Source organism: Equus przewalskii, chromosome 19 (assembly GCF_037783145.1).
Source record: "Equus przewalskii isolate Varuska chromosome 19, EquPr2, whole genome shotgun sequence".
In the NCBI taxonomy this organism is placed as follows: domain Eukaryota; kingdom Metazoa; phylum Chordata; class Mammalia; order Perissodactyla; family Equidae; genus Equus; species Equus przewalskii.
In genome coordinates, this window is record NC_091849.1 from 42,588,261 (window position 1) to 42,616,245 (window position 27,985).

At 46.1% G+C, this 27,985-nt stretch overlaps 2 protein-coding genes and 1 long non-coding RNA gene across 14 annotated transcripts; 2 read left to right on the plus strand and 1 right to left on the minus strand.

Annotated features, from left to right (window-relative positions):
- Window positions 1-1,155: 1,155 nt before the first annotated feature.
- On the plus strand, window positions 1,156-7,524 carry SLC22A7 (solute carrier family 22 member 7). 2 transcript variants are annotated; one of them, XM_008515789.2, is made up of 10 exons: window positions 1,156-1,659; window positions 2,302-2,405; window positions 2,538-2,692; window positions 2,813-2,981; window positions 3,746-3,869; window positions 4,178-4,287; window positions 4,792-5,006; window positions 5,210-5,318; window positions 6,067-6,273; window positions 6,700-7,524. In XM_008515789.2, exons 1-10 carry the CDS (start codon window positions 1,267-1,269, stop codon window positions 6,872-6,874), a joined length of 1,761 nt encoding a protein of 586 aa, XP_008514011.1. In that variant the 5' UTR covers window positions 1,156-1,266; the 3' UTR covers window positions 6,875-7,524. The 2 variants fall into 2 exon arrangements, with proteins under 2 accessions (XP_008514011.1, XP_008514012.1); XM_008515790.2 differs by lacking the exon at window positions 6,067-6,273.
- On the minus strand, window positions 7,472-27,925 carry CRIP3 (cysteine rich protein 3). Of its 11 annotated transcripts, XM_070584655.1 has the most exons (11): window positions 27,793-27,925; window positions 17,355-17,472; window positions 17,081-17,118; window positions 16,721-16,965; window positions 9,887-9,981; window positions 9,455-9,512; window positions 9,227-9,358; window positions 8,408-8,479; window positions 8,191-8,285; window positions 8,034-8,091; window positions 7,472-7,859 (listed from the first exon to the last, which is right to left on the minus strand). In XM_070584655.1, exons 8-11 carry the CDS (start codon window positions 8,466-8,468, stop codon window positions 7,798-7,800), a joined length of 276 nt encoding a protein of 91 aa, XP_070440756.1. In that variant the 5' UTR covers window positions 8,469-8,479; window positions 9,227-9,358; window positions 9,455-9,512; window positions 9,887-9,981; window positions 16,721-16,965; window positions 17,081-17,118; window positions 17,355-17,472; window positions 27,793-27,925; the 3' UTR covers window positions 7,472-7,797. The 11 variants fall into 11 exon arrangements, 10 of the variants coding, with proteins under 10 accessions (XP_070440756.1, XP_070440757.1, XP_070440759.1 ...); XM_070584656.1 differs by lacking the exon at window positions 17,081-17,118; XM_070584658.1 differs by lacking the exons at window positions 17,081-17,118; window positions 17,355-17,472; window positions 27,793-27,925 and having other exon boundaries at window positions 9,455-9,633; window positions 16,721-16,859.
- LOC139077337 (uncharacterized) lies at window positions 10,447-16,526 on the plus strand. The gene is made up of 3 exons (XR_011529761.1): window positions 10,447-10,602; window positions 12,114-12,225; window positions 16,432-16,526. It is a non-coding gene; the product is annotated as an uncharacterized lncRNA (long non-coding RNA).
- Window positions 27,926-27,985: the final 60 nt, after the last annotated feature.

Here is a 27,985-nt window from a genome sequence, read left to right on the forward strand (position 1 = left end):
CACACACCATGTCCCTGATTCAGCTCCTTGTCCAGAGCTTTCTCAGGGAGCCCAGCCTCATGCAGACTGGAACATCTCCAGCTCTGCAGCTTGGGTCAAAGCCCTGGGCTGTTAAGTCAGGGGTCCTGGGCCTGTCTTCAGCTCGCTCCTGAGTCCCTGGGTGCCCCAGCTAGACATGCCCTTCCTTCCACCACTTCCTTCTCTGTTCAAAACAAAAGCTAGATTAAATTAGTTGTTTTTAAAACTATTTTTTTAGTCTGGGCCCTTTAGATGCCTATTTGCTTAGAAATCGGGAGCCCTTAGAACACAATTTGGCAACCTCCCAGCTCCGCCACCCGAGCGTTTGCAGAATCAGATCAGAATAAACTTGACATTGCTGGCTTCCACTGTGCTTTGGCTGCACGGGCCATGAATGAGAATGGAGTGGGGAAGGTCAAACAAATCCTGAGTCTTAGGCATTGTAGGTACCTAAAGCAGGAATTGGCAAACCCCTTCCTTCCCCACTCCCCACCAGGGGTAATCTGGGAAGCTCCTGAAAACAGGGGCAGGGTGCAGGCAGGAGGGACTTTGCAAATGGGAAGGTCCCTGAGTGCACAAGTGGGAGGGTGATGGGTCTGGGATCCCTCGATTGGCCAGGCTTCCCAGTGCGGATCCAGGTGTGTCTCAGGCCAGGAAATAAGCTCCAGGTGGGGGCCTAGGGTTACAGGGAGGCCTCGTGGCTCAGTAGAAAGAACCCTTCACCTGGTGAGGGCCTGGCCCTCAGTCTTGAATTCTGGGCTGCCGGCCAGGCTGTGGCTGCAAATAGGCTGACCTAGGACTTCACAGGACAAAGGGCATCCAAGGGGAGCTGGCACCAGGCCCTGGGTATTCCACCTCTTAGGAACCCTTGGAGGTCTGCTGATCAAAAGGCTAGGACTCACCTCCTTCACACCCAGCTACCCCACATGGCAGCCTGAGGCTACCTGACTTGGTCCCTGAGCACACGATGTAAGTCCCAGAATGACAGAGTCAGTGACCTTTGAATGGATGGCAGCCCCTCCCCCCAGGTACTGGGACAGACAGACAGGGATCTCTGGAGACCTGGGTAGCTGGGGACGGCCCAGTCCTGGGCCAGCCCCTGAGGGCTGGATTCTGGCTGTAGGCTCTCCACTCATCAGTCTATCCACTCCCACCTCCAGAGTCCAAGGGTCCAAGCGGTGGGTGGGCTGAGCTGTGCTGGGCACTACAGAGGGAGTCCGTGCTGGGGACCTTTGGTGGGTGGGCAGCATGGGATTCGAGGAGCTGCTAGAAGAGGTGGGCGGCTTTGGGCCGTTCCAGCTGCGGAATGTGGCACTGCTGGCCCTGCCCCGCATGCTGCTGCCCCTGCACTTCCTCCTGCCCATCTTCCTGGCTGCCGTGCCTGCCCACCGCTGTGCCCTGCCTGGCGCCCCTGCCAACTTCAGCCACCAGGACTTGTGGCTGGAGGCTCACCTGCCCCGGGAACCTGATGGCACACTCAGCTCCTGCCTCCGCTTCACCCACCCCCAGGCCCTCCCCAACACCACGTTGGAGGGAGAGGGGCAGAGCCCTGGGGAGCTGGAGGGTGAGCCCTCCACAGTGCCCTGCCCTCAGGGCTGGGAGTACGACCGCTCAGAGTTCTCCTCCACCATTGCAACAGAGGTACCCTGGGAGGTTGGGGGACACGTGAGTGGGACAGGCCTGCCACTGCCTTGGGTGGTTACTATGTGGGCACTAGACATGTTACTTTAACTCTTAGAGTCTCGGTTTACCCATCTGTAGATGGAGTCTATGAATTTAGAGCACTGAGCTTAGCTCCTGGCTTTAAGTAAGGATTCCATTCAGGGAGCTGCCACCATCAATTGGGAGGTGATTACGGCGGGGGAGGGCTAAGGTGGCTCCAGGGATTTGGGGCAGAGAGAAAAGAAGGGTATTTCTGAAGTAAGAGGTGGAGAAATGATAAAGGCCTCCTTCTCTCCCTCCTTCTTTTCGGCTGAGATCGGGGATTTCCATAATCCATCTGGAGGTGAGTGCAGGTGGGGGCAGAGTATCTGGGGAGGATCAGGACCCCTGTTGTCACAGTCAACATCTTCTATGGGAAGAAGCTGAGGCTGCAGCTTGACGAGGGGCAAAGTACCCCCCACCCCAGGCTGGGGTGAATAGTTGGGGGTTTATTGTCTGACATAGAAGTACCAGGATGGCACAGTTGACCTCAGGAGGCCCCAGGGCCTGGAGAGGAGGGGTTGGTGCCAGCTGGAGAGGGGCCTGTGCCCATGGGAGGCCCCTCCCTGCCTGTCCTTGCAGTGGGACCTGGTGTGTGAGCAGAAAGGCCTGAACAGAGCCGCTTCCACCTTCTTCTTCGCTGGTGTGCTGGTGGGGGCCGTGGCCTTCGGATACCTGTCTGACAGGTGGGGTGAGGTGGGGGGCCAATAAGGGAGTGAGGTGGGGAATCCTCTCCAACTAGCTGGGGTATGGGCCTAGTCTACCTGTCTTGGGATCTCCCCTCTACAGGGAGCTGACCTTGCATGACCCCTCTGCAGGTTTGGGAGGCGCCGTCTGCTGCTGGTGGCCTATGTGAGTGTCCTGGTGCTGGGCCTGGCATCTGCAGCCTCGGTCAGCTACATCATGTTTGCCATCACCCGCACCCTCACTGGTGTAGCCTTGGCTGGCTTCACTATCATCGTGATGCCACTTGGTGAGGCAGGCGGATGGGCGGAGCCTAGAGGATGGAGGGAGGCAGTTGTCAAGGGTGAGGCTAAACCCATCTGGCCCTTGCTAACTGTCTTCCTCTCTCTGGCCTCTGCCCTGGGCCCAGAGTTGGAGTGGCTGGACGTCAGACACCGCACTGTGGCAGGTGTCCTGAGCAGCACCTTCTGGACAGGGGGCATGATGCTGCTGGCACTGGTCGGGTACCTGATACGGGACTGGCGATGGCTTCTGCTGGCTGTCACCCTGCCTTGTGCCCTAGGCATCATCAGCCTCTGGTGAGGCCCGTGGGCAGCTGCGGAGTGGGAGATACAGCAAGTCAGAGACAGAATTAATCAGAGGCTGAGATTTAAAGACAGAGAGACTGAGAGACAAAGAGAAAGAGAAACAGTCAATGACCAAGAGAAGGCAAGAGACAGAGAGAGAAAGATAAAGAGAGACAGAGATCAATACAAAAAAGATGGCGCTGGACACGAGAAGTAGAGAAACAGAGAACAAAATACAGAGAGACAGAGATGGAGAGACAGAGCCAAGCACAAACTGAGGCCTACACCCTGGAGGGGTGGGGACAGGGGCAGGGCCCCACGGGGTAGGAGTCCAAGCAGAGAACTGGAGGCCAGGCAGGGTGGGCATTTCACTGCTTCCCCAAAATGAACTGGCTTTGGATCATCCCTCTGGGTATGTCTGTATGTCTGTCCCTCCTCATCCTATGCCTTCCTGTCACCTGTGGGGGAAGTGGGGGACTGGTGCTGGGGACTGAAGTCTTACAGGTGAGACCAATTCAGCTGAGCAGAGAAGGGACTCCTAGGCTGTGGGAGCCTAGGCCTGGGCAAGGAAGTGCGGGAAGAGGTGGCTTTTAAATTGGGCCTTAAAAGATGAATGAAAGTTCATCAGGTGAGGAGGGCTTAGGAAGGAGAAGACATTCTAGGCTGAGGGGACTGCAAGAGCAAGAGCCTGGAGGTTGACAGCCTGTGCTGTGCCCAGGAAGGAGATGTGGCTTAGGGTGCTGACTCTGACTGAAGGACCTCCTGCTGTCCCCCAGGTGGGTGCCTGAGTCTGCACGCTGGCTTCTGACCCAAGGCCGTGTGGCGGAGGCCCACATGTACCTGGTCCGATGTGCCAGGCTCAATGGGCGGCCCCTGAGTGAGGACGGCCTGAGCCAGGAGGTGAGGGTGAATGTGTGCATGTGTGCATGTGTGTGTGTGGCCTGTGTCAAGTGTCCCCTTCCTGGGCCCACTGTGTGTGCAGGAAAAGCTCCCGGCCCCCAGTGGAGAGTTCCAAACTCTTCAGGATGTCCTACTTGGCTCTGGTGGGGTGCACCTTTGACTCAGGGCCCACCCTACTCAAGCTCCCATGTGCATCCCCACCCCCGCTACTGCAGAAGGGAGGAATAAAGACCCAGAGAAAGCAATGTGCCTTTGCTAAGGCCTCACAGGCAACACCAATGTCACAAACTCTCTTCCTCTTTGACCAGGCCCTGAGCAAAGTGGCCGCTGGGGAGCGGGGGGTCCGAAGACCCTCGTACCTAGACCTGTTCCGGACACCACGGCTCCGATACATCTCACTGTGCTGCATGGTGATGTGGTGAGGAGGGGGTTGGCCTGGGCCTGGCCGGGTGAGGGTGGGCAGAGGGAGGGGCAGACTCCAGGACCATGCTGCATGTGAGAGGATGAGGGACAGTGACTGTAACTGTGGAGGGCCAAGGATCAGCCTCTGGGGAGATGGGGCTCTGGAAGGTCAGCGGATGGAGCAGGCATCAGAGACGCGTGGGTTAGAATTCAGGCTCTGCCACTTCCTTAGTGTGAGACGTTGGCCAGGGCACTTAACACTGAGCCTCAGTGCCCCTTCTGTAAAGCGGAACGCTGCTAGTTCCTCTCTCACAGGGTTGCTGTGAAGATTAGGTAAAGGCGTTCTGGCCACTGGCACGAGCTGCACATGCGCAGGGGACGATGGGGACAGGGAAGGTCGTGGGCAGCGGGCTCTGAAGCGGGGGGAGGTGGTCCGTCTAAAAGGCCAAGGCTCCCTGAGAAGAGAGGACGAGGAGGGGTGGGAAGGAGAGCCCCTGAGTGGCATCGTGATCCCCCTCAGGTTTGGAGTGAACTTCTCCTATTACGGCCTGAGCCTGGACGTGTCCGGGCTGGGGCTGAACGTGTACCACACGCAGTTGCTGTTCGGAGTCGTGGAGCTGCCCGCCAAGCTGCTAGTCTACGTGTTGGTGCGCCACGTGGGACGCCGCCTCACGCAGGCCGGGATGCTGCTGGGCTCCGCGCTCGCCTTGGGCCTCGGACTGCTCGTGTCCTCGGGTGAGCCCCGGAGGCCCCGCCCACTCCACGAGGCCCCGCCCACTCCACGAGGCTCCGCCTCCTGGCCAAAAGCCCCGCCCTCTCCCGGAAGCCCCTACTCGGGGGCCAGCTAAGTTCTGCCCTCTCCGGAGGCTCCACCTTCTATCCCGGGAGCCCGCCCTCTCCTCCGGGGCCGCTGACTGCTTCAACCCCTTTTTCTCCAGAGGTGGGGTCCTGGGGCGTCGCCCTGGCAGTGATGGGGAAAGGTTTTTCTGAAGGTGCCTTCACCACTGCCTACCTGTTCACGTCGGAGTTGTACCCTACTGTGCTCAGGTGAGGGGAGCCTGGGTCTCAGGCAACCCACCTTGGGGGAGGGCTTGTTAGTCACATCTCTCACCAACACTCCCACATACACAGGCTGCACCCGAGTCCCTCTCACCCGTTCCTTGCGCCGCACCCGGAATACAGAGCTAATCAGCTGTCTGTGTTTACCTAAGTCTGGGAGAAGGCGGGGCATTTTATATTTGCTTACTAAGTGACCCTGAACGAGGTCAGACAACCTTTCTGGGCCTCCTGTAAAAGAAAACAGTCACAAAAAGCCACATCTGCCCATCTCATCCCATTCGCCACCACCCAGGCAGAGCTGCCCTTTGGGGTCGTCTCTGAAAATAAGGCCCGGGACCCTTTCAGCTAGCTGTTGGCAGGTGGGGAGGAGACTTTTAGGCAGCTGCGTATGTTAGACAGCCTTGAGCCTCCTCTAAAAACACGCTAGGGGCTGTATGAGCTGCTGACCCTCTTCCTTCCACACTGCTCTGTCCCCTTTCTGGTGACTTTTCTTTTCCTTCAGTGGTAGTTAACTGGTACTCTATCAGATTGGGGGTCCCATCCTCTGGTGGGTGCTGGCTCGGGGGCCCCTGGCCTGCAGTGGATGGGAAACCCCATGAAAGAAGTCCCAGCTTTCTTGGCCATCTGGGGAGAAGGGGGTACCAGAGTCGGCCAGCCCAGGAGGGGAACCCTGTGAGGCAGGACCCCAGGTAGTTGTGAGCACCAACCCTCTCCCCCATCCTCTCTCTCTGAACAGACAGACAGGGTTGGGGCTGACTGCACTGGTGGGCCGGCTGGGGGGCTCTCTGGCCCCACTGGCAGCCTTGCTGGACGAAGTATGGCTGCCACTGCCCAAGCTTGCTTATGGGGGCATCGCCCTGCTGGCTGCCTGCACTGCCCTCTTGCTGCCAGAGACAAGGCAGGCACAGCTGCCAGAGACCATCCAGGACGTGGAGAGGAAGAGGTGTGTGCACAGGACTGTGTCTGTGTCAGTATGAGCACATGCATGTGGGTATGGGTGCTCAGATACCTGACACATTAGGTAGGATTCAGAGAGGAAGAAATGTCTGTGTGTGTGTATCTGGTCCATGTAAGCAAGTGTGCATGACCAGAGGTATGTAAACTGCATGTATAAAAGTGTACATGAGCCCGTGAGTGTGTACGTGTACACAGGTGCCCAAGACTGTCCAGGAGAAGGTGGATGTATGCACACTCAGGTATGCTTCCACATCAGGGATGTGCACAGGCATGCATGGGAGTCACTTGTGGGAGTGCACATGTTTGCATACCAGGAGTTGGGGAGACCTCTAGGCCAGCCCTGATATGGCAGGCTGGGGTGGTAGGCTCAGGGGCTAAAGCCCACCATTGCTCATGACTCCTTCCTCCCCAGTGCCGTCCAGCCTTCAGGAGGAAGAGATGTCCAGGAAGCAGGTCCAGGACTGAGTGCTCTCAGGGGCAGGCCCTCCACCGAAGTTCTGCAGCAGGGGCTGGGAGAGCAGAAGGGCAGGCCTGCCCAGAGCTGGAGTTGCCACCAGTGCCGCCTCTCTGTGCTCATCCAGCCTTGACTATTTGGCCTCTAGCAAGAGGGTGACTTCCCAGGATGCAGTGGGCTGCTGGAGAATTCTGGCACCCCTCTCATGGCTGGGGGCATTCTGTAAATAAAGGTGCCCCTTGGGTTGGGGCAGCAGTGAGGAGCTGTGGGACGAGCCCTGGATGGGAAGCCACTGAGTTTGGTCCTGGGTTCTGATCCTAGCTTTCCCACTGATTTGCTGTGTAACCTTGGGCATCTGGCTTTCCCTTTCTGGGTCTCGGTCTGTTCATCTCTCAAATGGATAATGAAGCCTCTTAGCAGACCTCACCACACGATCTATCTGTTGTTATGCTCAAATGAGATGCTAAATAAGGTGCTTCTTCTAGACATGGTGCTAAAGAAGAGACTCTTCTCTGATGACTTCTGGTACCAACAGGGCTGGTGGGCATGCTGTCTACTGTGTGGTGCTGGGGGCTGGCCAGGGCCAGGGGACCAGGAGAACAGAGCTCTTTGTTCCATGGCTGGCCCTCCTACCTCCCAGGCACTTTGCAGGATAATGCATTCCCCACCCCCACACTCCCCACCCCCAACATACTGTTTAGGCCTCATGCCCAAAGAAGAGTTGAAGGCATGGAAGCCAACATTTTATTGAAGAAGCCAGAATAAACACAAGTTTTATGAGTACCTTGAAGTTAGAGAATTTGCTGGGGAAAGGGATTGGGAAGGCCAGGAGGCCACCCTTCAAAATGGGGTAGGCTATGTCCCCTGACCAGATAGAAATGGGAAAGGGAGGAGTCGAGAAAGTCTAGACTCCCTGCTCTACGATGGAACCCAGGCCCAGGCCACCAGAACCCCACCTTCCCCCACCCCCATGGGACTGGAGAATTCTGTAGCTCTCATTGGACCATGGAGGGGAGGGTGGGAGGCCTGAGTTGGGGGACATCTCCTGTGAGCATCTCATTTGGATTTTATCTCCACGGGATCATAGATGTAGCAGCCCACATCACCAATGTTCACACCTGGGGGAGAGAACCCTGTCACCAAGGGCCTGGCGGCTGGGGGGTGCTGGGATGAGGACTGGAGGGAATTGGGAGGGGCCTGGGCTGTGTCTGACCACAGGGGAAGTTGTCCACACATCCCCACAGACCCACACGCCATACTTTAGGCCCAGTGTCTGGGGTGGGGCTGCCCACCTTTGGGGCCAAACAGGTAGCCGTAGCAGGGGATGTGGCAGTAGGGGACGCCATCATGCTGGGACACAGAGAGAAAGAGAACTGTCTCAGCTCTGCTCTCTTCCCATCTCCAGCCTCCCTCCTCCCAACATAACCACCCATGCCTGCCACAGCTCACCTCTGCATGACTCCCAGCAGTCAGGGTCTTCCGGCAGCGCTGGCACCTCAGACAGGGTCGGTGCCAATTTCTGCCCAAAGACATCACCTTCTCGGCTGGTGGTGGAGAAAGGTGGTAGTTCTGGGGGCAGGCAGGGAGACCCCCCTGCCTTATACCACCTCCCTGCCTGATGCCCATCCTGTGCCCCCCCCACTCCAGGCTTTCTGTTGTCACTTACCAAAATAGACAGGTTCCTCACAGCCAGGGCACAGTGAGGTCTCCCCAGTGAAGGTCTTCATGTGGGGAGGGCCTTTAAGGGGAAGAGGCCCTGGCTAGGGCTGAAGTGTGGACCAGGCCTAAGCAGAGCCCACCGGCATCGGCCTGCATAGGGCACTGTCCTCTTCCAAAAGCCATGTTCATCCCCATCCCAAAGCCTCTCACTCAGGTGGCCTTGAGTCTGCCTTCCTGGGGCAGAGCTCAGTCCCCTCTGACCCTACCTCCTGCCCTATCTGTAGGAGGGACCACCCGCTTCCTTGCCCACCAGCCCGACCCCGTCAGCAACTCAATCCTCAGGAAACCTGAGCTGATATAGGAGCTGGCTGGGGCAGGGGTATCAGGTGTTGGGGAGCATGGTGTCATTGCCCACTCCAGGGGATGGGAGGGAGGAACAGGGAGTGGGGGGAAGTGGAGGAATGTGAGGGACTGGCCCCATCTCAATGACCCCTCACTTGTAGGTCATTCCTTCCATGGCCCTGGCCTGGTAGAGGCCTGAGTTCTAGGCTAGCTTTGCCTCTGACTAGCTGCATGACAGCACAAAGTCACTTGCCCTCTCTGGGCCTCAGTTTCCACACCTGTAAAATGGGGGTGATAATACCATCAGCAGCTGACATGAGGGAACATAAAAAAAGGAGCCAAGGATGAGAGAAAACTTTGCCATGAACAAAATTGTATGAATGTGAAGCGGAAGACTGGGTGGGAGACTACCACCTGGTCCCACCCGCTGTTCCATCTGGGAAAGGGTCAGGAGGAGGAGTAGCTGGGGCCCAGCCACACTTACTTTTCTTGCCCTGGGGGAGGCCAGTCCTGGGCCTCGGGGGGCTGAAGCTGCTGGGGCTGAGAGGAGTGGTGCTGGCAGGGGTGGGTGTGGGGGAGTTGTAGAGGTAGGAGCCCACACCGCCAATGTTCACCCCTGCAGAGAGAAGAGGGGAGGTCAGGCTTGAGCCTTCCTCTCCCAGCCACAGAGAGGGTTCTCCTGCCCCTTTGTCCCTCCCAGGCTGGTACTTACCCCTGGGTCCGAAGAGAGTCCCATAACATGGCTTGTGGCAATACGGCCTCCCATTGTGCTAGGCACAAGCAAAGGGAAGGGGGTTGCCCAGGGCCAAGGAGGGCCTCTCCTGTGTCCCACAGGCCTTTCCCCAAGATGGGCTGCTGGGTGTGTCCGTCCGCTGTCCTGTGCTGGTTGGGCTGGGAGAGGTGGAGGGGTGGGCTAGCATGCTGGAATTGCCAGTGTGGGCAGGGAGAAAGGGCAAGAGCAGGTGGGGGAGCAGTGCTGCTGTCCTCCCTGTCCCCCCAAAAGGCATGGGGTCCACTGGCACAACTCAGGCTCAGTGGTCTTGGAAGTTGGCTGCTGAGGTTACCTTAGCCAGGGCTGAAACTGGGGGCTGGTGCCTGGGGGACAGTGACAGACACAGGGCTGTGTGCCCTGGCCAGGCCTCACCTCTGCGTGCCCTCCTGGGGACAGGACGCTGTGGCAGCGCTCACATTTCAGGCAGAAGCGGTGCCAGTTCTTGCCCAGGGAGCTCACTTTCTCTGCTGTTGGGGACAGGAGGAACCGGGCTGCGGGGAGCCACGCGCAGCAGCGGGCGCCCTCCTTTTCCCCCTCAGCCCCTCCCGCCCTGCTTCCTATAGACGATGGGGAGTGTCTCTGGGAGGCCAGCTCCATCCCGCTCGAGTGCCAAGCGCCCCACAGGTGGAAAACGGTCTGGGACCACACCGTCGCCAGTTCCTGCGTCCTCACGGAACCCGGCGGTTCACACTCGCCCCATCTTCTCCCCCTCCTCAGCCGGGGCCTCACCGAAGAACACGGGCTGCTGGCAACGCGGGCAGGTCCAGCTCATGGCTCCGCTCAGGGCCGCCGGCGCCGCACACAGGAGGCACAGCTGGCACAGCTGCCGGGGCACCGTTCCCGCCCCTCCGCTGGCTCCGCCCACGGCTCAGCTTCCAGTCTCACCGGGCTGAAGCCGCTGCTCCTCGGCGCCCATTGGCCGCCAGAAATTTAGAACCAATCCACCCGGGGGACGCAAGGGACTTCGCAGTTACTTCCAAACACTAAAAGCCTCTGACCGTTGGGGAGGAGAGAGGGTCCTGAAACCGCATTGGGAGGGGAAGGGAGCGTTGAAGACGCCTGGAAGGGTGGTACTAGTTTCTGGCTTGGTACGGCGAGGAAAAATGTCCAGAGTGTCGACGCCATGAAAACTATTATTTCCCCAAAGCGAGGAGTTAGGCATTCTTTGAAATCATTTAATTCCACTTTGGCAGTTAAGACAACGGAATCTGGAGCCCACCTCTGCTACTTTTTGGCTTCAGGCAAATTACTTAACCTCCCCCTGCCTCCGTTTTTCATCTGTACACTGAGTATGATGATGATAAGTCTCCACCTCATAGAATTATTGTGAGAATTAGATGATACATGCAATTGCCCAAACAGTGCTCGGCACATAAATGCTGTAAAAGCGATAGCTATCATTATGATGAATCTCACAATGAACTCAAGACTCTTAGTTTGAAGCCTCAAAATGTGGTCTGCATACAATGGTTTCCTCATAAAATTATAATACTTATTAAATTTAAAAGTATAATTTAGACGCCATTTACATATTCCTAATTTAGTTTAAGATGTTTTAATATTTGTTAAAAGTAGCTTAGCAGTGCTTCAAAGGACACTTCAAGAAATTTAAACCCACAGACTAGGAGAAAATATTTGCAAACATTTATCTGATAAGGGTCTAGTAACCAGAATATATAAAGGACTCTTACAACTCAACAATAAAAAGACAACCCAATTAAAAAATGGGCAAAGAATTTGAATAGACATTTTTCCAAAGAAGAGAGAGAAACGGCCATCAAGCATGAAACATTACTCATTAGGGAAATGAAAATCAGGACCATGATGAGATGCCATTTTACTGTAATACTGCCATTTTACTGGCAGTAATAAAAAAGATGAGTAACAACAAGTGTCAGTGAGGATGTGGCAAAATTGGATCCCTCATACAAAACTCGTTGATGAGAATGTATAGTACAGCCCTTTGAAAAGCAATCTGGAAATTCTTCAAAGGTTAAACCTTTGACCCAGAGTTACCATATGACCCAGCCATTGCACTCCTCAGTACATACCAAAGAGAAATGAAATCATATGTCCACACAAAACCTTGAATACATGAAGGTTCATAGTACTGCTATTCACAATAGCCAAAAGGTGGAATCAACCCAAAGTCAATCAACTGATAAAAGGATAAACAAAATGTGGTATATCTATGACAGAATATTATTCAACCTATCATAAAAAGGAATGAAGTACTGATGCATAATACAACATGGATAAACCATGAAAACATTAAGTGAAAGAAGCCAGACACATAATACCACATATTGTATGATTCCATTTATATGAAATGTGCAGAATAGGGAAATCCATAAAGACGGAAAGTAGATTAGTGGTTACCAGGAGTTTGGGGGAGGAGCAATTGGGAGTATCTGCTAATGGGTACAAGGTCTGTTTATGGGGAGATGAAAGTGATTTGGAATCAGTGGTGATGGTTGCACAATCTTATGAACATACTAAAAATCAATGAACTGTACATCCTAAAATGGTGAATTTTATGGTATATGAATAATGTCTCAATAATAGTACTGCCTTAAGGGAACTACTTTTTTTTTAAAAGGTAGCTCAGCAAGTGAGGGGTAGGAGACATTGCTGATTGCCTCGTGCCAGTGCCCCAGCAGAGGAGACAATCCCCCGATGAAGTATTGTGGTGAAATGAAGAGTTTTCTGGAGTAAGTTCCTCTGTTTTGTCAAGTCAGTTCAGAAAGGGCTGGAGTGGGTCTGTGTGCTGAACATCACTGGGCTGCAGTGCTGTGCTCTGCTGAGTGAAAGGAGTCCTATTTGTGTCTTGGGAGTTCAAGACCCTCTCTGGACTTCAGTCCCCTCAACAGGGTGATGGGGATGGGACTGGTGTCTATGAACTTCCACTCAACACTTCTGTTTCCTCACTTGTCTCCATCAATACTTTTTGCTTACCAACACTTGTTTTATCTTCCTTGTTGACTTCTTAAGATGGAAGGCTTGCACACTGTGAAACAAACTTTTCTACACTTTCTCACTTTTTTTTTTCCTGAGGAAGATTCACCCTAAGCTAACATCTGTTGCCAATCTTCCTCGTTTTTTTGCTTGAGGACGATTAGCCCTGAGATAACATCCATGCCAATCTTCCTCTGTTTTGTATGTGGATTGCTGTCACGGCATGGCTGACGAGTGGTGTAGGTCCACGCCTGGGATCCAAACCTGTGAACTTGGGCTGCCAAAGTGGAGAACACAGAACTTTAACCAATATTCTTTGGGGCCAGTCCCTCATCATTTGTTCCCATTTTGGGGAATATTTCAAGATCCGTAGTTTTATAACTGTTTCTTGAAGGGCTTCTTTAACAAACTTGAAAAATATTAATTTTAGTCTCCACTGATATTTAACTCTTGTGTTCCTGCCTCTCTCATTTGTTTCTTCTTGAAGAAGGCAGCTCCAGGTTCACTGCCTTCTCCTCTCTTATGACTCTCATGGAGAAGGTCCCACTTCAGGAGGCTGCAAGGACTTCATTGTTGTTATTCTTGGACATGCTGCCTCCTTTAGGAAGGCTGGCTTCATCTGCCCAAGGATCTCTCCTCAGAATTTCCAGGGCACATCAAATAGTCCTTTTCCAAGGCTTCCTAGCGCTTTCTCCATTGGATCACCTTGTACTCCTCAACTCAGCCTCTTAGATGGGTCATCTTTACCTTAGCATCCAGCACAGGGCCCACCATGAAGAAACAAGCATCAAAGTGTGAGTAGCACGCTGCTTTCACACAACTTGCAATGATTCAGTGGGGCAAACGCTTTACTGTCCCATCTTCTGTGGCCTTCCTGTATTTTATGGCCATGACAAAGACAGTATGCCTCATCTCTTCTATTTCAGTGCTTAGGAAAGACTAGCTGAGGCTCCTCCTTTCCCAATATTTGCCATCCATTTGCAGGTACAGCAAATTACATATTCCACTCTTCTTCCTTGCTTGGTTTCCATTATTCTGACTCTAAAAGGGGCTTTGCAAAGAATGCTAAGAGGGAAAATTAACATTTCTTGTAGGAATTCATCTGCAGTTGCTGACAGTGGCTGTTTTAAATACTTTGTGTGACTAAAGTCCCTAAAATGATATTTTAACAAATACCACCAATGGATAAGTCCAGTTGAGTGTAGGTATTATCAATAGTCAGGGTGCAGTTTGTGTCATCTCTTATGAGGCAAACCTTTCTCTCATAAAGATGACAATTCCCTTGGTGCCCTCCCCACCCCGCCTGCTTTTTCCTGCACAGACCTCTGTCACAGTATCTGTAATGCTGTGTTACACTTCACTTGTGTGACTTTCTTCAATTGACAGGATTGATTGAGACTGACTTATCTGTGTATCTACAGCACCAAGTATAGTGTGGGTGCTCACTAAATGTTACTAATATTATTATTAAAATCTCCTACTAACACATTTTTTTTTAAGGATTGGCACCTGAGTTAATATCTGTTGCCAATCGTCTTTTTCTTCTTCTTCTTCTCCCCAAAGACCCCCAGTACGTAGTTGTATTTTCTAGTTGTAGGTCTTTCTGGTTGTGCTATGTGGGACGCCGTCTCAGCATGGCCTGATGAGTGGTGCCACGTCCACGCCCAGGATCCAAACCTGCGAAACCGTGGTCCACCAAAGTGGAGCATGTGAACTTAACCACTTGGCCATGGGGCCAGCCCCCCACTAACACTTTTTACTTCATGTTTTTAAGCTCAATTGTTAGGTACATATAGGCTTTAGGATTGTGTTTTCTTGATGAAGTGACCTCTTATTGTTGTTGTTAGGCTGAAGAAACAAGGTTTTCAACTCTAGATGAGTGGTGGTATAGATCATGACCTCAAACACCAGGAGGAATGTCACAGGGAAGAGGCATCGGGGCACTACTGAGACCCCTGGATAGAGGTCACAGGGAAGCATATTTGATTCAGTCCAAGGGAAGAACCTTCTAACAGAGCCCGAACATGGAGTGGCTGCTTCAGACAGTACTGAGCTTCCTCTCTCTGGATGTTATGAGTAACTCTGGATAACAAACCAACTGATCATCAGTGTTGCAGAAGGGACTCAAGCCTCACATATAGACAGACCTTTAAGATTTCTTTACAATTTGATGATATATGATTCTGTGATTCCATTCCCAAAGAGGAGTTTGAAATCTGTGTCAGTAACAGAGTATTGCTAACATAGTGACAGTGACCACCTATGGAGTGCCAGTCATAGGCACTGTACTTGTTATTTCTGACCCTACAACAACCTGTTGAGGAGTGTAAATGTTACATTATCAACTGTACAGAAAAGAAAGTGGTGTGGAGAGGTTGAGAAACGTGTTCAAAATAATATAGACCCAAGCATTCTGCCTCTCAAGCTCATGCTCTTTCCAATTCTATGGTCGTAAGCATGGTTTCTGCTCAGCTGCCTGTGTGTTTCAGTCTGAAAGGTTATTACACAGCACCTCTGTACCTGAAGACAAGAGGGTCTATCCAGGAAAATAATGGATTGAGATGCAAGAGGCAGGGAAATGTCATTAAATCTTTTCCATAGCTTCTCAGTGCCCTAAAGATAAAATTTTTAACTTGGCTCTAGGACCTTCCATCTTTCCAGTCTTCTAGCTATTTCTCCTGTTGCATCAACCCCTCCAACCAAAGTAATGAGCTTGTTAAACCTGACAAACTCTTTCCTGCCTCAGGGCCTTTGCAAATGCTCTCTCTTTTCTTTTCTTTTTTATTTTATTTTTTCTTTTTTAATTTTTTTTTATTTTTTGAGGAAGACTGGCCCTGAGCTAACATCCATGCCCATCTTCCTCTACTTTATACGTGGGATGCCTACCACTGCATGGCTTTTGCCAAGCGGTGCCATGTCTGCACCCGAGATCCGAGCCAGCAAACCCTGGGCTGCCGAGAAGCAGAACGTGCGAACTTAACCGCTGCGCCACTGGGCCAGCCCCACTCTCTCTTTTCTGGGAACTTGCTTCCCTAATATCTTCACCTCACTAATCCATGCCTAACCTCAGCTCCCTCTCACCTCCTCAATGCCAGGCTATTGATCCCAGGTACTCTCTCCTATCACATCCTGTGCTGGAGGATAGAGGGGGTACAATCCATGACAGCTGTGTTTCCCTTGTCTGGGTGCTCAACCAAATGAGGGAAAACAGGCAAACAGAGACCCACCATAAAGGTTAGGTTTGTAGCTTAGTAGGAGAGTAAAATAGGTCTGCCCACTTCCTGCCCACTCCCCCACCCTAATGTAGGCTTTGTCTACCTCATTAGTCTGTGAGCTCCTTGAGGGCAGGCACCAGGACTGCTCTGCCAAGCACCGTGTATGCTTCCAATGCCTTGTTCAATCTCTGGCACAGAGTGCTCAATAAATATTTGTTGGTGAGTGAATGTTAAATGTTATATACAAGTCTCCCTCAAGTGTGAGTAGATGAGTGCTAGTGGGAGAGATGTAGGATTAGGAGGGGACTGGAAGGGGGTGACAGTTTTGTTACAACAAAAGCCCTGGAGCAAGGGAAGCTCAGCTGTCCAGAAATAAGGACTCAGGAATTTGTTTCTTAATATACAAGAGAATAAGTGTGTAATGTGCAAAACAGAATATGACTTAAACTGATCCTGATTATAAATACTAAGTAACTGATAAAGTAAAAAAGAACTGAAAATCTGCTTTGGCAGCAAACCAGTCCCACTAATTATAGTCATTCACAAGAACTTGCTAATTAAGCTTAATTAGCATGTAGCACAATTACAGTATGTCTATCATTAAATACATGGCAAATGAGAGAATGTGGGAAAGTGTTATGTAAACTGTAAAGCACCTTACAAATATGGCTGCTGTTATATGTCAGGTTAACACTACAGTGAGTTTTGATTACAACTATAAACTCCACTCATTTTCTATCTTTGCAGACTTGTTCAAGTGCATGGCCATATGCTTGTGACTTTTAAGGCACTATCAAAAACTGTTCCTAGATGAGTCTTTGGAAAGGTTTCACTCAGTTCTGGTATGTTAATGAAAAATCAGTCTTACCTCTTTATCATTGTTTCTTAACCTTTATTAGCCATAACCCTTGTGTTTTCTCAAGCTTTACTTTTTGTGGTTTATATTACTGAAAAACCCCCAAAAGTAAAAATAGAACATACACACAAAATAAAAACAGACTGAAATGCATTCTTAAAAACACACTAATCTTCTCACCTGTAGAGAACTGCTGCTGTGTAATCACACATTATTTATGGCTCTTGCAAGAGTCTATTTGGTTTTTTCCCTTGTTTTCCAGCATCAACTCGCCATCACATGAACCTGGTGAGAGCACTCTGTATATGGCTGCTTGGGGCTATTGAGTGGGCTACATTTTGTGATTCAGTGGTATCAGCTGGACTAATTCAGAGTCAAGACTGCCGGAGAAGACCCCCTGACCCTTCGCCATGGCTGCCTTCAACCTATGAGAAATCAACAACAGCTTTAAATGATGGTTTTCCTTGCAAAGATGGATTTGACTTCTCCAGTATCACTTGGAAATGCGTATTTCATCTTAAAATATATAAAAGTAACTACCTCAAGATAATCTGCAGCATGAAAAATGTATCCATAAGCTGGAAATTGAGAAGAAAAAGAGAGGAGTGAAACTTGGTGGGCAGCTTGCTTGTAAATCTGATAGCTGGTGACAATGTTCCCTGGTGAAAACTACCAGTAACTTCCTCATCTTCTTACTAAGGTCTGGGGGGTAATTTTTTACAATATATGAGAATAGTCCTTCCAGGTCATAAGACTATGTTAATGAGACTAAAACAGCTTAATCTTATGAATTCAGATAAATGCAAATACTTACCTTCCTATAGAAGAGTCTTTCAGTTCCACTATGAAGCTCAAGGTCACAGAATCAGGAGTCAAGTTCCAGCCTCTTTCCAAATCCAAAATGACTGGCCTTTCTCTCTTCTTCCTCCAAGCTTTTGGAACAGACAGAGCTATAAAATCTTTATTTCTAATCTCTTACTAGCCCCCTACCACCAAAAAAGGGGCAGGAAAAAAAGCAGTATCTTAGTAGGGACAAGAACTTGAGCATCCATTTCTTGATAAAAAACCACAAAGAAAGCCTAAAAATAAAACAGGCACTGAACCTTTGCAGCTCTATAGAGGACATTTTATTTTCTACTTAGAAGCATTTCCTTTGGAGAACCTCATCTCCCCCCATTCCATATTAATTCAACTTAGTCCTGATTGTTCATTATGGTCGTATGACCAGGGCCTGGTCTGAGTACCTCATCTACCTGGCCACAGTAATTGTTCAGGGATATAAATGTGGCCCAAGTCACACTAATCAACATCCTCCCTGAGACTTTTTGGTGTTATAAGAAAAGATACACTCTCATTTTCTAGATAGAAGCCTATAAGGACCACGGCAGCTTGAGGCTGCAGGGGCTATGTTGCCCCTGAGTGGAGAGAAAATAAGGCCAAGTAGAGCTGAGGGAATGGGTAAGACAGAGTCCTAATGACATCTTTACTTCCTGGATCTAACTCTGCCCCAGTTTCCCAGTTATCAAGCTATAAGTTACCCGCCCCCATTCATTTTTTCTTAAGCTTGTTTGAGTTAGGTTTCTGGGTTACTTACAACCAAGAGAGTCCTGATTAATACAAAATGCACCTTTATACAGGTAGAAGAGCATCTTCTTGTATTTAAGAATTACATCATGTTGTGTAAAGTTCTGACACTGCAGATAGCTTTATATACATATTATCTTTTTTTTTAAAGTTTGGCACCTGAGCTAACATCTGTTGCCAATCTTCTTTTTTTTTCCTTCTTCTTCTCCCCAGAGCCCCCCAGTACATAGTTATATATTCTAGTTGTGAGTGCCTCTGATTGTGCTATGTAGGACGCCGCCTCAGCATGACTTGATGAGTGGTGCCATGTCCGTGCCCAGGATCTGAACTGGTGAAACCCTGGGCCGACAAAGTGGAACACGTGAACTTAACCACTTGGCCAGGGGGCCGGCCCCTATACATATTTTCTTAATGCATGATTTTCAGGATAACCTTGTGAGAAAAAAGGTTAGAAAATAATATATAAGAAATGGATCTTAGACAAGTAATCCAAATAAAAAATGGGCAAAGGATTTGGATAGTTTTCCACAGAAGATATGCAAACAGCCAATAAGCACATGAAAAGATGCTCAACATCATTAGTCATTAAAAAGAAATGCAAATCAAAATCATAAGGAGATATCACTTCACACTTACTAGGATAGCTATAATAAAAAAATGAAAAACAGAGGGTAAGTGTTGGAAAATATGTGGAGAAAATGAAACCCTCACATTTCTGTAGGAATGTAAAGTGGTGCAGCTTCTGTGGAAAGCAGTTTGATAGTTTCTCAAAAAGTTAAACACAGAGTGATGTCACAGAAATGTCAGAGCAGAGAGCTCCAAAAATGAGACCCTCCACTGAAGCTATCATTAAGCTGGTGAAAACTGATAGACTCAACTTTTTCAGAACTCTGGAATCTAATAAAAAACTTACAGTGGAGTCCAACCAGTGGTGTGTCTGATGAAAACAGAAGCTGCTAAATTTCAGTAACAAAGAGTTGTGGTTTTTTCCCCCATTCCCCAGCTTGGTGGTGGCCATGGGGACAGTCGCCCATATTCCTGGTGTGGCTTGATAGTGCCAGGGGAAGGCAATATGCACACTGTTCTCAAAAGATTGTGGCTGTGAATTTTTCCCTATCTGGTAGTTCCCTGAGGGACCCATGCTGAGGCTGACTTTTGTTTTGCCCCACTCAGGCTGGAGCAGTTTTCCACGTAGCATCTATTGAAAGCATTTAAAGATATGGACTGCCAGAGGCTGCTTGGAAGGCAGTGGGGACAGCGAATGGAATAAGCAGTAGACAGATCAAAAAGCCTGGAAAGGAAGAGACTGAGGAGGAAGATACATGGGGAAATAAGGACTCTGAAGGGCTAACATATGATAGGGAGATCCAGTCTTCCATGTTCATGCCCAGGAAAAGATGCATGTTCAGAAAAGACCTGAGAGGACCCTATGCTAGCATTTTTGGCTGGTCTTTGGCCTCCATGCCACCAGGAGGTGAAGGCTAAGGCAGAGTTTTAGACAAATCGGCTTAGTACTGAAGTAGTGCCCAAGCTCAGGGCCAATCTGCCAAGACCAGGAGAGGTATTTGTTTGTTTGTCTGTTTTCCACTCTACGCATTTAAGGAAATCTCTGTCACATAACTGACTGACTGCTGAGATTATGGAACAGAGATTTCAGTGACCACACACAAGAAATACAGTCTTAGCAAAAATAGTTTGGAAGAGCAATAAACAAATGGATGACTATAGCCTTCAATAATCAACAACAACAAACCCTGGGAGGATGATCTGATTCCCAGATTGATACATTATAATATTCAAAATGTCCAGTTTCAAACAACAAAAAAAAATCACAAGGTGTAAAAAGAATAAATAAAGTATGGTTCATTCATAGAAAAAATAAGTTTATAGAAGCCATCACCAAGGAAGCCCAGATACTGGACTTACTAGACAAATATTACATCAACTGTCTTAAAATATGCTCAAGGAGCTAAACAAAACAACGCACAAAAAACTAGTGGAAACCAGGAAAATGAACAAATAAAGAATATCAATAAAGAGATATAAATTATAAAAAGAACCAAATAAAAAATTCTAGAGCTGAAGGTTACAGTAGCTGAATGAAAAACTTACTATAGGGGTTCAACAGGAGATTCAGGCTAGCAGAAGAAACAATGAGTAAACTTGAAGATAGAACTATTGAAATTATTCTGTTTGAGTATCAGAAAGAAAAAAGAATGAAGAAAAATGAACAGAGCCTAAGGGACCCATACAACACCACCAAGCAGACCAACATATGCATTATGGAAGTTCCAGAAGCAGGAAAGAGAAAGAGGCAGAAAGAATATTTGAAGAAATAAATAATGGCTAAAAACTCCCCAAATTCAATGAAAGACATAGATCTACACATACAAGAAGTACAACAAACTGCAAGCAGGCCAAACTCAAAGAGATCCACATCAAGACACATTATAATCATACTGTCAAAAGACAAAGACAGAGAGAGAATCTTGAAAGCAGCACAAGAGAAGCAACTCATCATGTACAAAGGATTATTATTCCATAATATTCTTCAATAAGAATAGCAGCTGATTTCTCATCAAAAGCCATGGAGGCCAGAAGGCAATGGGGTGGCAATTTAAAGTGCTAAAAGAGAAAACTCAATCAAGAATTCTATATCCAACAAAATTATTCTTCAAAACAAAGGGGGAAATTAAGACCTTCCCAGAGAAACAAAGGCTGAGGAAGTTCATTGCTAGTAGACCTCCCCTACAAGAAATGGTAAGGAGAGTCCTTTAGGCTGAAATGAAAGGACACTAGACAAGAACTCAAAGCTATACAAAGAAATAAAGAAATCTGGTAAAGGTAACCACACAGGTAAATATAAAAGCCAGTATTATGTATATTTGGTTTGTAACTCCTCTTTTTGTTTCCTATATGATTTAAAAGACAAATGCATAAAACAATAAATATATGTTAATTAGCACACAATGTATAAAGATGTAATTTGTGACAAAAACAACATAAGGAGGGGGATGAAGCTATATAAGAGCAGAATTTTTGTATACCATCAAAGCTAAGTTGGTATCAATTCAAACTAGATTGTTATAAATTTAGAATGTTAATTATAATCCATATAGTAACCACTAAGGAAATAAATAAAAATATAGAGAGAAAAGGAAATGAGGACAGAATCAAAATGGTACATTGGAAAAAATTTAACCAAACAAAAGAAGACAATATTGGAGGAGCTGAGGAACAAAAAAGAAATAAGACAAGACATAAGAAAGCAAATAACAAAAAGCCAGAAGCCCTTTCTTACCAGTAATCACTTTAAATGTAAATTGATTAAACTCCCCACTAAAAGAATCTGGCAGAATAGATTTTTAAAAAAGACATGATCCAACTATATGTTGTCTACAAGAAACTCATTTTAGATCCAGACACACATAAGTTGAAAGTGAAAGGATGGAAAAAGATATTCCAAGCGAATAGTAACCAAAAGAGAGTTGAGGGGGCTATGCTAACATCAGACAAAATAGACTTTAAATAAAAAATTGTTACAAGGGACAAAGAACTCATTATATACTGATAAAAGGGTCAACTCATTAAGAAGATATACCAACTATAAACATATACATACCAAACAGAAGCTCAAAATATATGAAGCAAACACTGACGGAACTGAAGGGAAAAATAGACAGTTCTACAATAATAGTTGGAGATTCCAATACACCACTTCAATAATGAACAGAACATCTAGACACAAGTTCAATAAGGAAATAGAAGACTTGAACAACACAAAACTAACCAGACCTAACAGACATTCACAGAATACATCATCCACAAACAGCAGAATACACATTCTTCTCAAGTGCACATAAAACATTTTCCAGGATAGATCATAGGCCACAAAACAAATCTCAATACATTTAAAAAGAGTGAAATCATACAAAGTATCTTCCCCAACCACAATGGAATGAAGCTAAATTAATAACACAAGGAAAACTGGAAAATTCACAAAATGTGGAAATTAAACAACAGATTCTTAAGTAATCAATGGGTCAAAGAAGAACTCACAATACAAATTATAAAATACTTTGAGATGAATGAAAATAAAAACACAACACATCAAAATTTATGGGACACAGTGAAAACAGTGGCAAGAGGGAAATTATAGCTGTAAACATTTTTAAAAAGAAGATCTCAAACGAACAACCTAAGTTTACATCTCAAGGAACTAGGAAAAAAAGAGCCAACTAAATCAAAAGATTGTAGGAGGAAGGAAATAATAAAGATTAGATAAATGAGACAGGGAGTAGAAAAACAATAGAGAATCAACGCAACCAAGAGTTGGTACTTTTAAAAGACTGACAAAACTGGCAAAACTTTAGCTAAATTGGCTCAGAAAAAAAGAGAGAAGATGCAAATAACTAAAATCAGAAATGAAACTGGGACATCACTACTGACCTTACAGGGGAAAAAAGATCATAAGATAATACTACAAATAATTGTATGCCAACAAATTAAATAATCTAGATAAAATGCAAAAATTCCTAGAAACATATAAATTGCCAAAACAGACTCAAGAAGAAATAAAGAATCTGAACAGACCTATAATAAGTAAAGAGATTGAATCAGTAATCAAAAACTTCTCAACAAAGAAAAGTCTAGGACCAGATGGCTTCTCCAGTGAATTCTACCAAATATTTAAATAATTAACACCAGTCTTATTCAAACTCTTCCAAAAGACAGAAGATGAGGGAACACTTCCTAACTCATCTATGCGGCCTGAGACCAAAGACAGACAAAGACACCACAAGAAAAGAAAACTACGAATCAACATCCCTAATGAATATAGATGCAAGAGTCTTCAACAAAATAGTAGCAGACCAAATCCAACAGCATTTTAAAAGGATGATATACTATGAGTAGGGAGGATTTATCCCAGGAATGTAAGGGTGGTAAAACATAAGAAAATCAATTAATGTAATACACAACATTAACAGAATGAAAGAAAAAACCCACACATGATCATCTCAACATAGAAAAAGTATTTGACAAAATCCAACACCCTTTCATGATAAAAACTCTCAGGACACTAGGAATAGAAGGGAACTCCTTCAATATGATTAAGGGCATTTACGAAAATCCTACAGCTAACATCATAATGGTAAAAGACTGAAAGTTTTCTCCCTAAGATCAGGAACAAGACAAGGATGCCACTTTCACCACTGCTTTTCACCACCGTACTGGAAGTTCTAGCTAGAACAATTAGGCAAGAGAAAGAAATAAAAGGTATCCAAATTGGAAAGGAAGAAGTAAATTATCTTTATTCTCAGATGTCGTGATCCTGTGTATTTAAAAATTCCCAAAGAATTCACAAAAGACCATTAGAACAAATTAACAAATTCAACAAAGTTGCAGGGCATAAGATCAACACATAAGTCAGTTGTACTTTGAATAAAGCACCTGCAATGAATAATCCTAAAGAAAATTAAGAAAAAATTCCATTTACAATAGCAAACAAAAGAATAAAATATAAAGAAATAACTTTAAGCAAGGAGGTGAAAGACATGCAAAAACTACAAAATACTGCTGAAAGATACTAAAGAAGACCCAAATAAAGGGGAAGGCATCCAATGTTCATGACTGGAAGACTTAATATTGTTAAAATGGCAATACTATCCAAAGTATCTACAGATTCAATGCAATCCCTATCAAAACTCCAATGACTCTTTTTGCCAAAATGGAAAGGCCAATCTTCAAATTCATATGAGACTGCAAGGGGGCCCAAATGGCAAAACAATCTTGAAAAAGAAGAACAAAGTTGGAAGACTCACACTTCTCAATTTCAAAACTTATTACAAAGCTACAGTTATCAAAACAGAGTGGTACTGGCATAAGGACAGACATATAAGCCAAAGGAATAGAATTGAGAGTTCAGAAATAAACTCATCCATCTACAGCCAACTGATTTCCAACAAGGGTGCCAAGACCATTCAATGGGGAAAAAAGTCTTGAACAAATGATGCTGGAACAACTGGATATTCACATGCAAAAGAATGCAGTTGTGGGGGCTGGCCCTGTGGCCGAGTGGTTAGGTTCGCGCGCTCCGCTGCAGGCAGCCCAGTGTTTCATCGGTTCGAATCCTGGGCGTGGACATGGCACTGCTCATCAGACCACGCTGAGGCAGCGTCCCACATACCACAACTAGAAGAACCCACAACGAAGAATATACAACTATGTACCAGGGGGCTTTGGGGAGAAAAAGGAAATAATAAAATCTTTAAAAAAAAAAAAAAAAGAATGCAGTTGGACCCCTACCTCACACTAGATACAAAAAGGAACCAAAAATGGATCAACAACCTAAATCTAAGAGATAAAACTATAAAACTCTTAGAAGAAAACACAGGGGTAAATCTTCATGACCTTGATTTTGGCAATGGATTCTTAGATATTACACCAAAACCACGAGTAATAAAAGAAAGAAATAGATAAAATGGACTTCATCAAAATTAAAATCTTTTGCGCATCAAAGGACATTATCAAGAAAGTGAAAAGACAACCTACAGAATGGGAGAAAATATTTGTAAACCATACATCTGACAAAGGTCTAGGATCCAGAATATATAAAGAATCTCTACAATTGTATAGCAAAAAGACAACCCAATTAAAAAATGGGCAAACAATCTGACTAGACATTTCTCCAAAGAAGATATATAAATCATCAATGAGCACACAAAATGATGCTCAACATCACTGGTCATCATACCTTACAGGGAAATATAAGTCAAAACCACAATGAACTACTAGGATGGCTATAATATATTTTAAAAAGGAAATTAACATATGTTATGGATATAGAGAAATTGGAGCCATTCACTGTTGGAAGGGATGTAAAATTATTTGGGTACTGTGGAAAACAGTTTGGCAGTTCCTCAAAAAGTTGAACATAGAATAACCATATAACCCAGCAATTCCACTTCTAGCTATAAATGTAAAAAAACTGAAAACACGTACTTAAACTAATACTTATGCATGACTGTTCAAAGCAGCATTATTCACAAAAACAGCCAAAACAACCCAAAGGTCCATCAACAAATGAATGAATAAACAAATTGTGGTACACACACACAATGGAATATTATTCAGCCATAAAAAGTAATGAAATACTGCTACATGCTATAACATGGATGAACCTGAAAACCATTACGCTAAGTGAAAAAAACCAAACAGAAAAGGACACATATTATATGACTCCATTTATATGAAATATCCAGAATACTTAAATCCACAGAGAGGGAAAGCACATGGGTGACTGCCAGGGGCTGTGGGGAGGTAGGAATGAGAACTGACTGCTTAATGGACACAGGGTTTTATTTTGGGGTGATGAAAATTTTTTGGAACTAGACAGAGGTAATGGTTGCACAACATTGTAATGCACTAAATGCTACTGAATTGTTCACTTTAAAGTGGTTAATTTTATGTTATGTGAATTTTACCTCCTTAAAAAAAGACTAAAATCTGAGATAGCAGTCAAAACAGTGGTTACATTTTGGGAAAGTAGTGACTGGAAGAGTAAATGAGATGGGTTTTAGGGGTGTCGGTCATGTTTTGATTTGGGTGTTGGTTACCCAGGTGTGTTCACTTTGTGAAAAGTGTTGAGCTTAACATTTGTGATGTGTCCTTTGTTTTTTTTTATATGCATCTTATACTTTAATACAAGATTTTACTTTAAAAAAAGTTAGAGTTACCATATGACCTAGTATATACCCAAGAGAATCGAAAAACATCTGTCCACACAAATACTTATACACAAATGTTAACAGAAGTATTATTCACAATAGCTAAAAAGGGGAAAATAACCCAAATGTCCATCAACTAATGGATAAACAAAATGTGTTTATCCATACAATGGAATATTATTCAACTATAAAATACAATGAAGTACTGATACACGGTACAACATAGATGAACCTTGAAAACATTAAGTGAAAGAAGCCAGACACAACAGACCACATATTCTATGACTCCATTTATATGAATTGTCCTGAATAGGTAAATGGAGACAGAAAGCAGACTGGTGACTGCCAATGGCTTTGGGGTAGGGAATAACTGGGAGTGTCTGCTAACGGGTATGTGGTTTTTTAGAGAGATGATGGAAATGTTCTGGAATTAGTTAGTGGTGATGGCTGCATGACCTTGAAGATATTAAAAACCACTGGATTGTACACTTTAAAATGGTGAATGCTATGTGAAATTTAATGTTATATGAATATTTCAATAAAAAAGGAGATCTTAAATATTTTATCATTCATAAAATATGTGAACTCTAGCATATCAAATAAAAGAAGTCCAAAGGGAAAAACTTATTCTAAAAAATCTTCCCTTTCCCCCTGCTCATCCCCCAGATAAGCACATCTCAGAGGTGGACCTCAGACACCACTGAAGAATGGAGGTCTAAGCAGCAAACGGGGGGCTGGTAGGTAGGTGAGTCGCAGTTAGGAATGAAAGTTGTGACCAACAATCTTAATTGTCCCCAAGCAGAGGAATGTGGTAGCTGATGAGAAACAGATCTTGGGCTGCAGCAAGGGAGAGAAAGTGGTGGTGACAAAGTGTTGGCAGCCCTGGCACCAAGCTGCTTTCCACTGCTTCATCAACAGGGTCATGCCTTAGGAATGAGTAGTCCTTAACTGACAGACGCTCAGCAGCAAGAGGACCTGAGATACTTCTTACCCCTTACTTCTTATTCTATTGGTGCCTTTGGTGGAATATTATGCAGTTCTTTATATTTGTAGTGTTATGAGTAGTCCCAAAAGTTACCCAAACTATAGATTTATTTGGGCAGTAAATTAGACCTCTAGGACTCTAAAAGTGCCTGGATTATAAATCAGGAACAAAACTAGGCTAATAGTTTTAAGGGTAAATCTTGGGCTGGGGTAGCCCTGATTTAAATAAATCTCAGAGTTTAAAGGACTTTTAAAGGCCAGCTAAATTTAATTTGGTTCTGATTCTCATCCTTACTGTGTTTCTGAGCCCACAGGCCCAAAGTATAAAAGGGAGTAAAAGAAGCACCTATTGGCATTTTAGATGGACAGAGAATAAAGTGTTTCCTTGAGATTTTGAAATGATGCTTCCCTGCTTCTGTGTACCAGATGTTTCAGTGTGTGTAAGAGAGGTAGTAAGACTAAATAGAAGCTGGTAGACAGCTATCCTGAAGTCTGAAATCCCAGGATTTTTCAAACACCCCCTTTTGTGATTGTTTCCCCTTCCTTGAGCCTCCTTTGTCTATCCATATCCCTCTCCTCTAAGGACGTACCCAGTTTTTACCTTGATTCTTGTGTGGACCAGTAAGGAAGGCTGAAATCAAGATACGAGATGTTATACTTGTGGATGTTCTACATTTGGGCCCAGGGCCCAGCAAAGAAGAGAAGATCTGAACTTCAGTTTTAACATAAGTATTGCGGCACAAAATGAGAAATGGAACTTAGGAGATAATTTGAGATGAGGAGTAGCAAGCTTAAAATAGATACCTTCTATGCCTATCCTCATCTTGTTCCTCCTCTACTGGTACAAATATACTGATATACCTAACATATTTGCTCACCCAACTCACCATTTCCTGGCAGGTAAAATGACAGGGGCTTCTCTACCACCCATTTCTGCCCCAGCAGCCATATACCCACCTTCTGGAACTCAGACCCTAGAGGTGACTGTCTAATGGCCCCTGGTCTCTGTGGCTTCTATCCTGCCTCCCTGGGGCAGAGATGTCTTCTGTAGTTCTTCCTTCTGGAAATCTGAAGACTTCTGAAACCACTCCTGAAAATAAAGGAAGATGGGTGGGTGAGAGTCAGTAATGTCATCATAATCGTCCTTATA

Coding starts and splice junctions, on each gene's coding strand:
- SLC22A7 (XM_008515789.2), top strand. CDS start 1,267: ATGGGATTCGAGGAGCTGCTAGAAGAGGTGGGCGGCTTTGGGCCGTTC. Junction 2,406..2,537: donor TTCGGATACCTGTCTGACAG/GTGGGGTGAGGT, acceptor ACCCCTCTGCAG/GTTTGGGAGGCGCCGTCTGC. Junction 4,288..4,791: donor CTGTGCTGCATGGTGATGTG/GTGAGGAGGGGG, acceptor GATCCCCCTCAG/GTTTGGAGTGAACTTCTCCT.
- CRIP3 (XM_008515792.2), bottom strand. CDS start 10,286: ATGAGCTGGACCTGCCCGCGTTGCCAGCAGCCCGTGTTCTTCG. Junction 9,982..10,243: donor CCAGCAGCCCGTGTTCTTCG/GTGAGGCCCCGG, acceptor TGTCCCCAACAG/CAGAGAAAGTGAGCTCCCTG. Junction 7,860..8,033: donor CTACCTGTTTGGCCCCAAAG/GTGGGCAGCCCC, acceptor TCTCTCCCCCAG/GTGTGAACATTGGTGATGTG.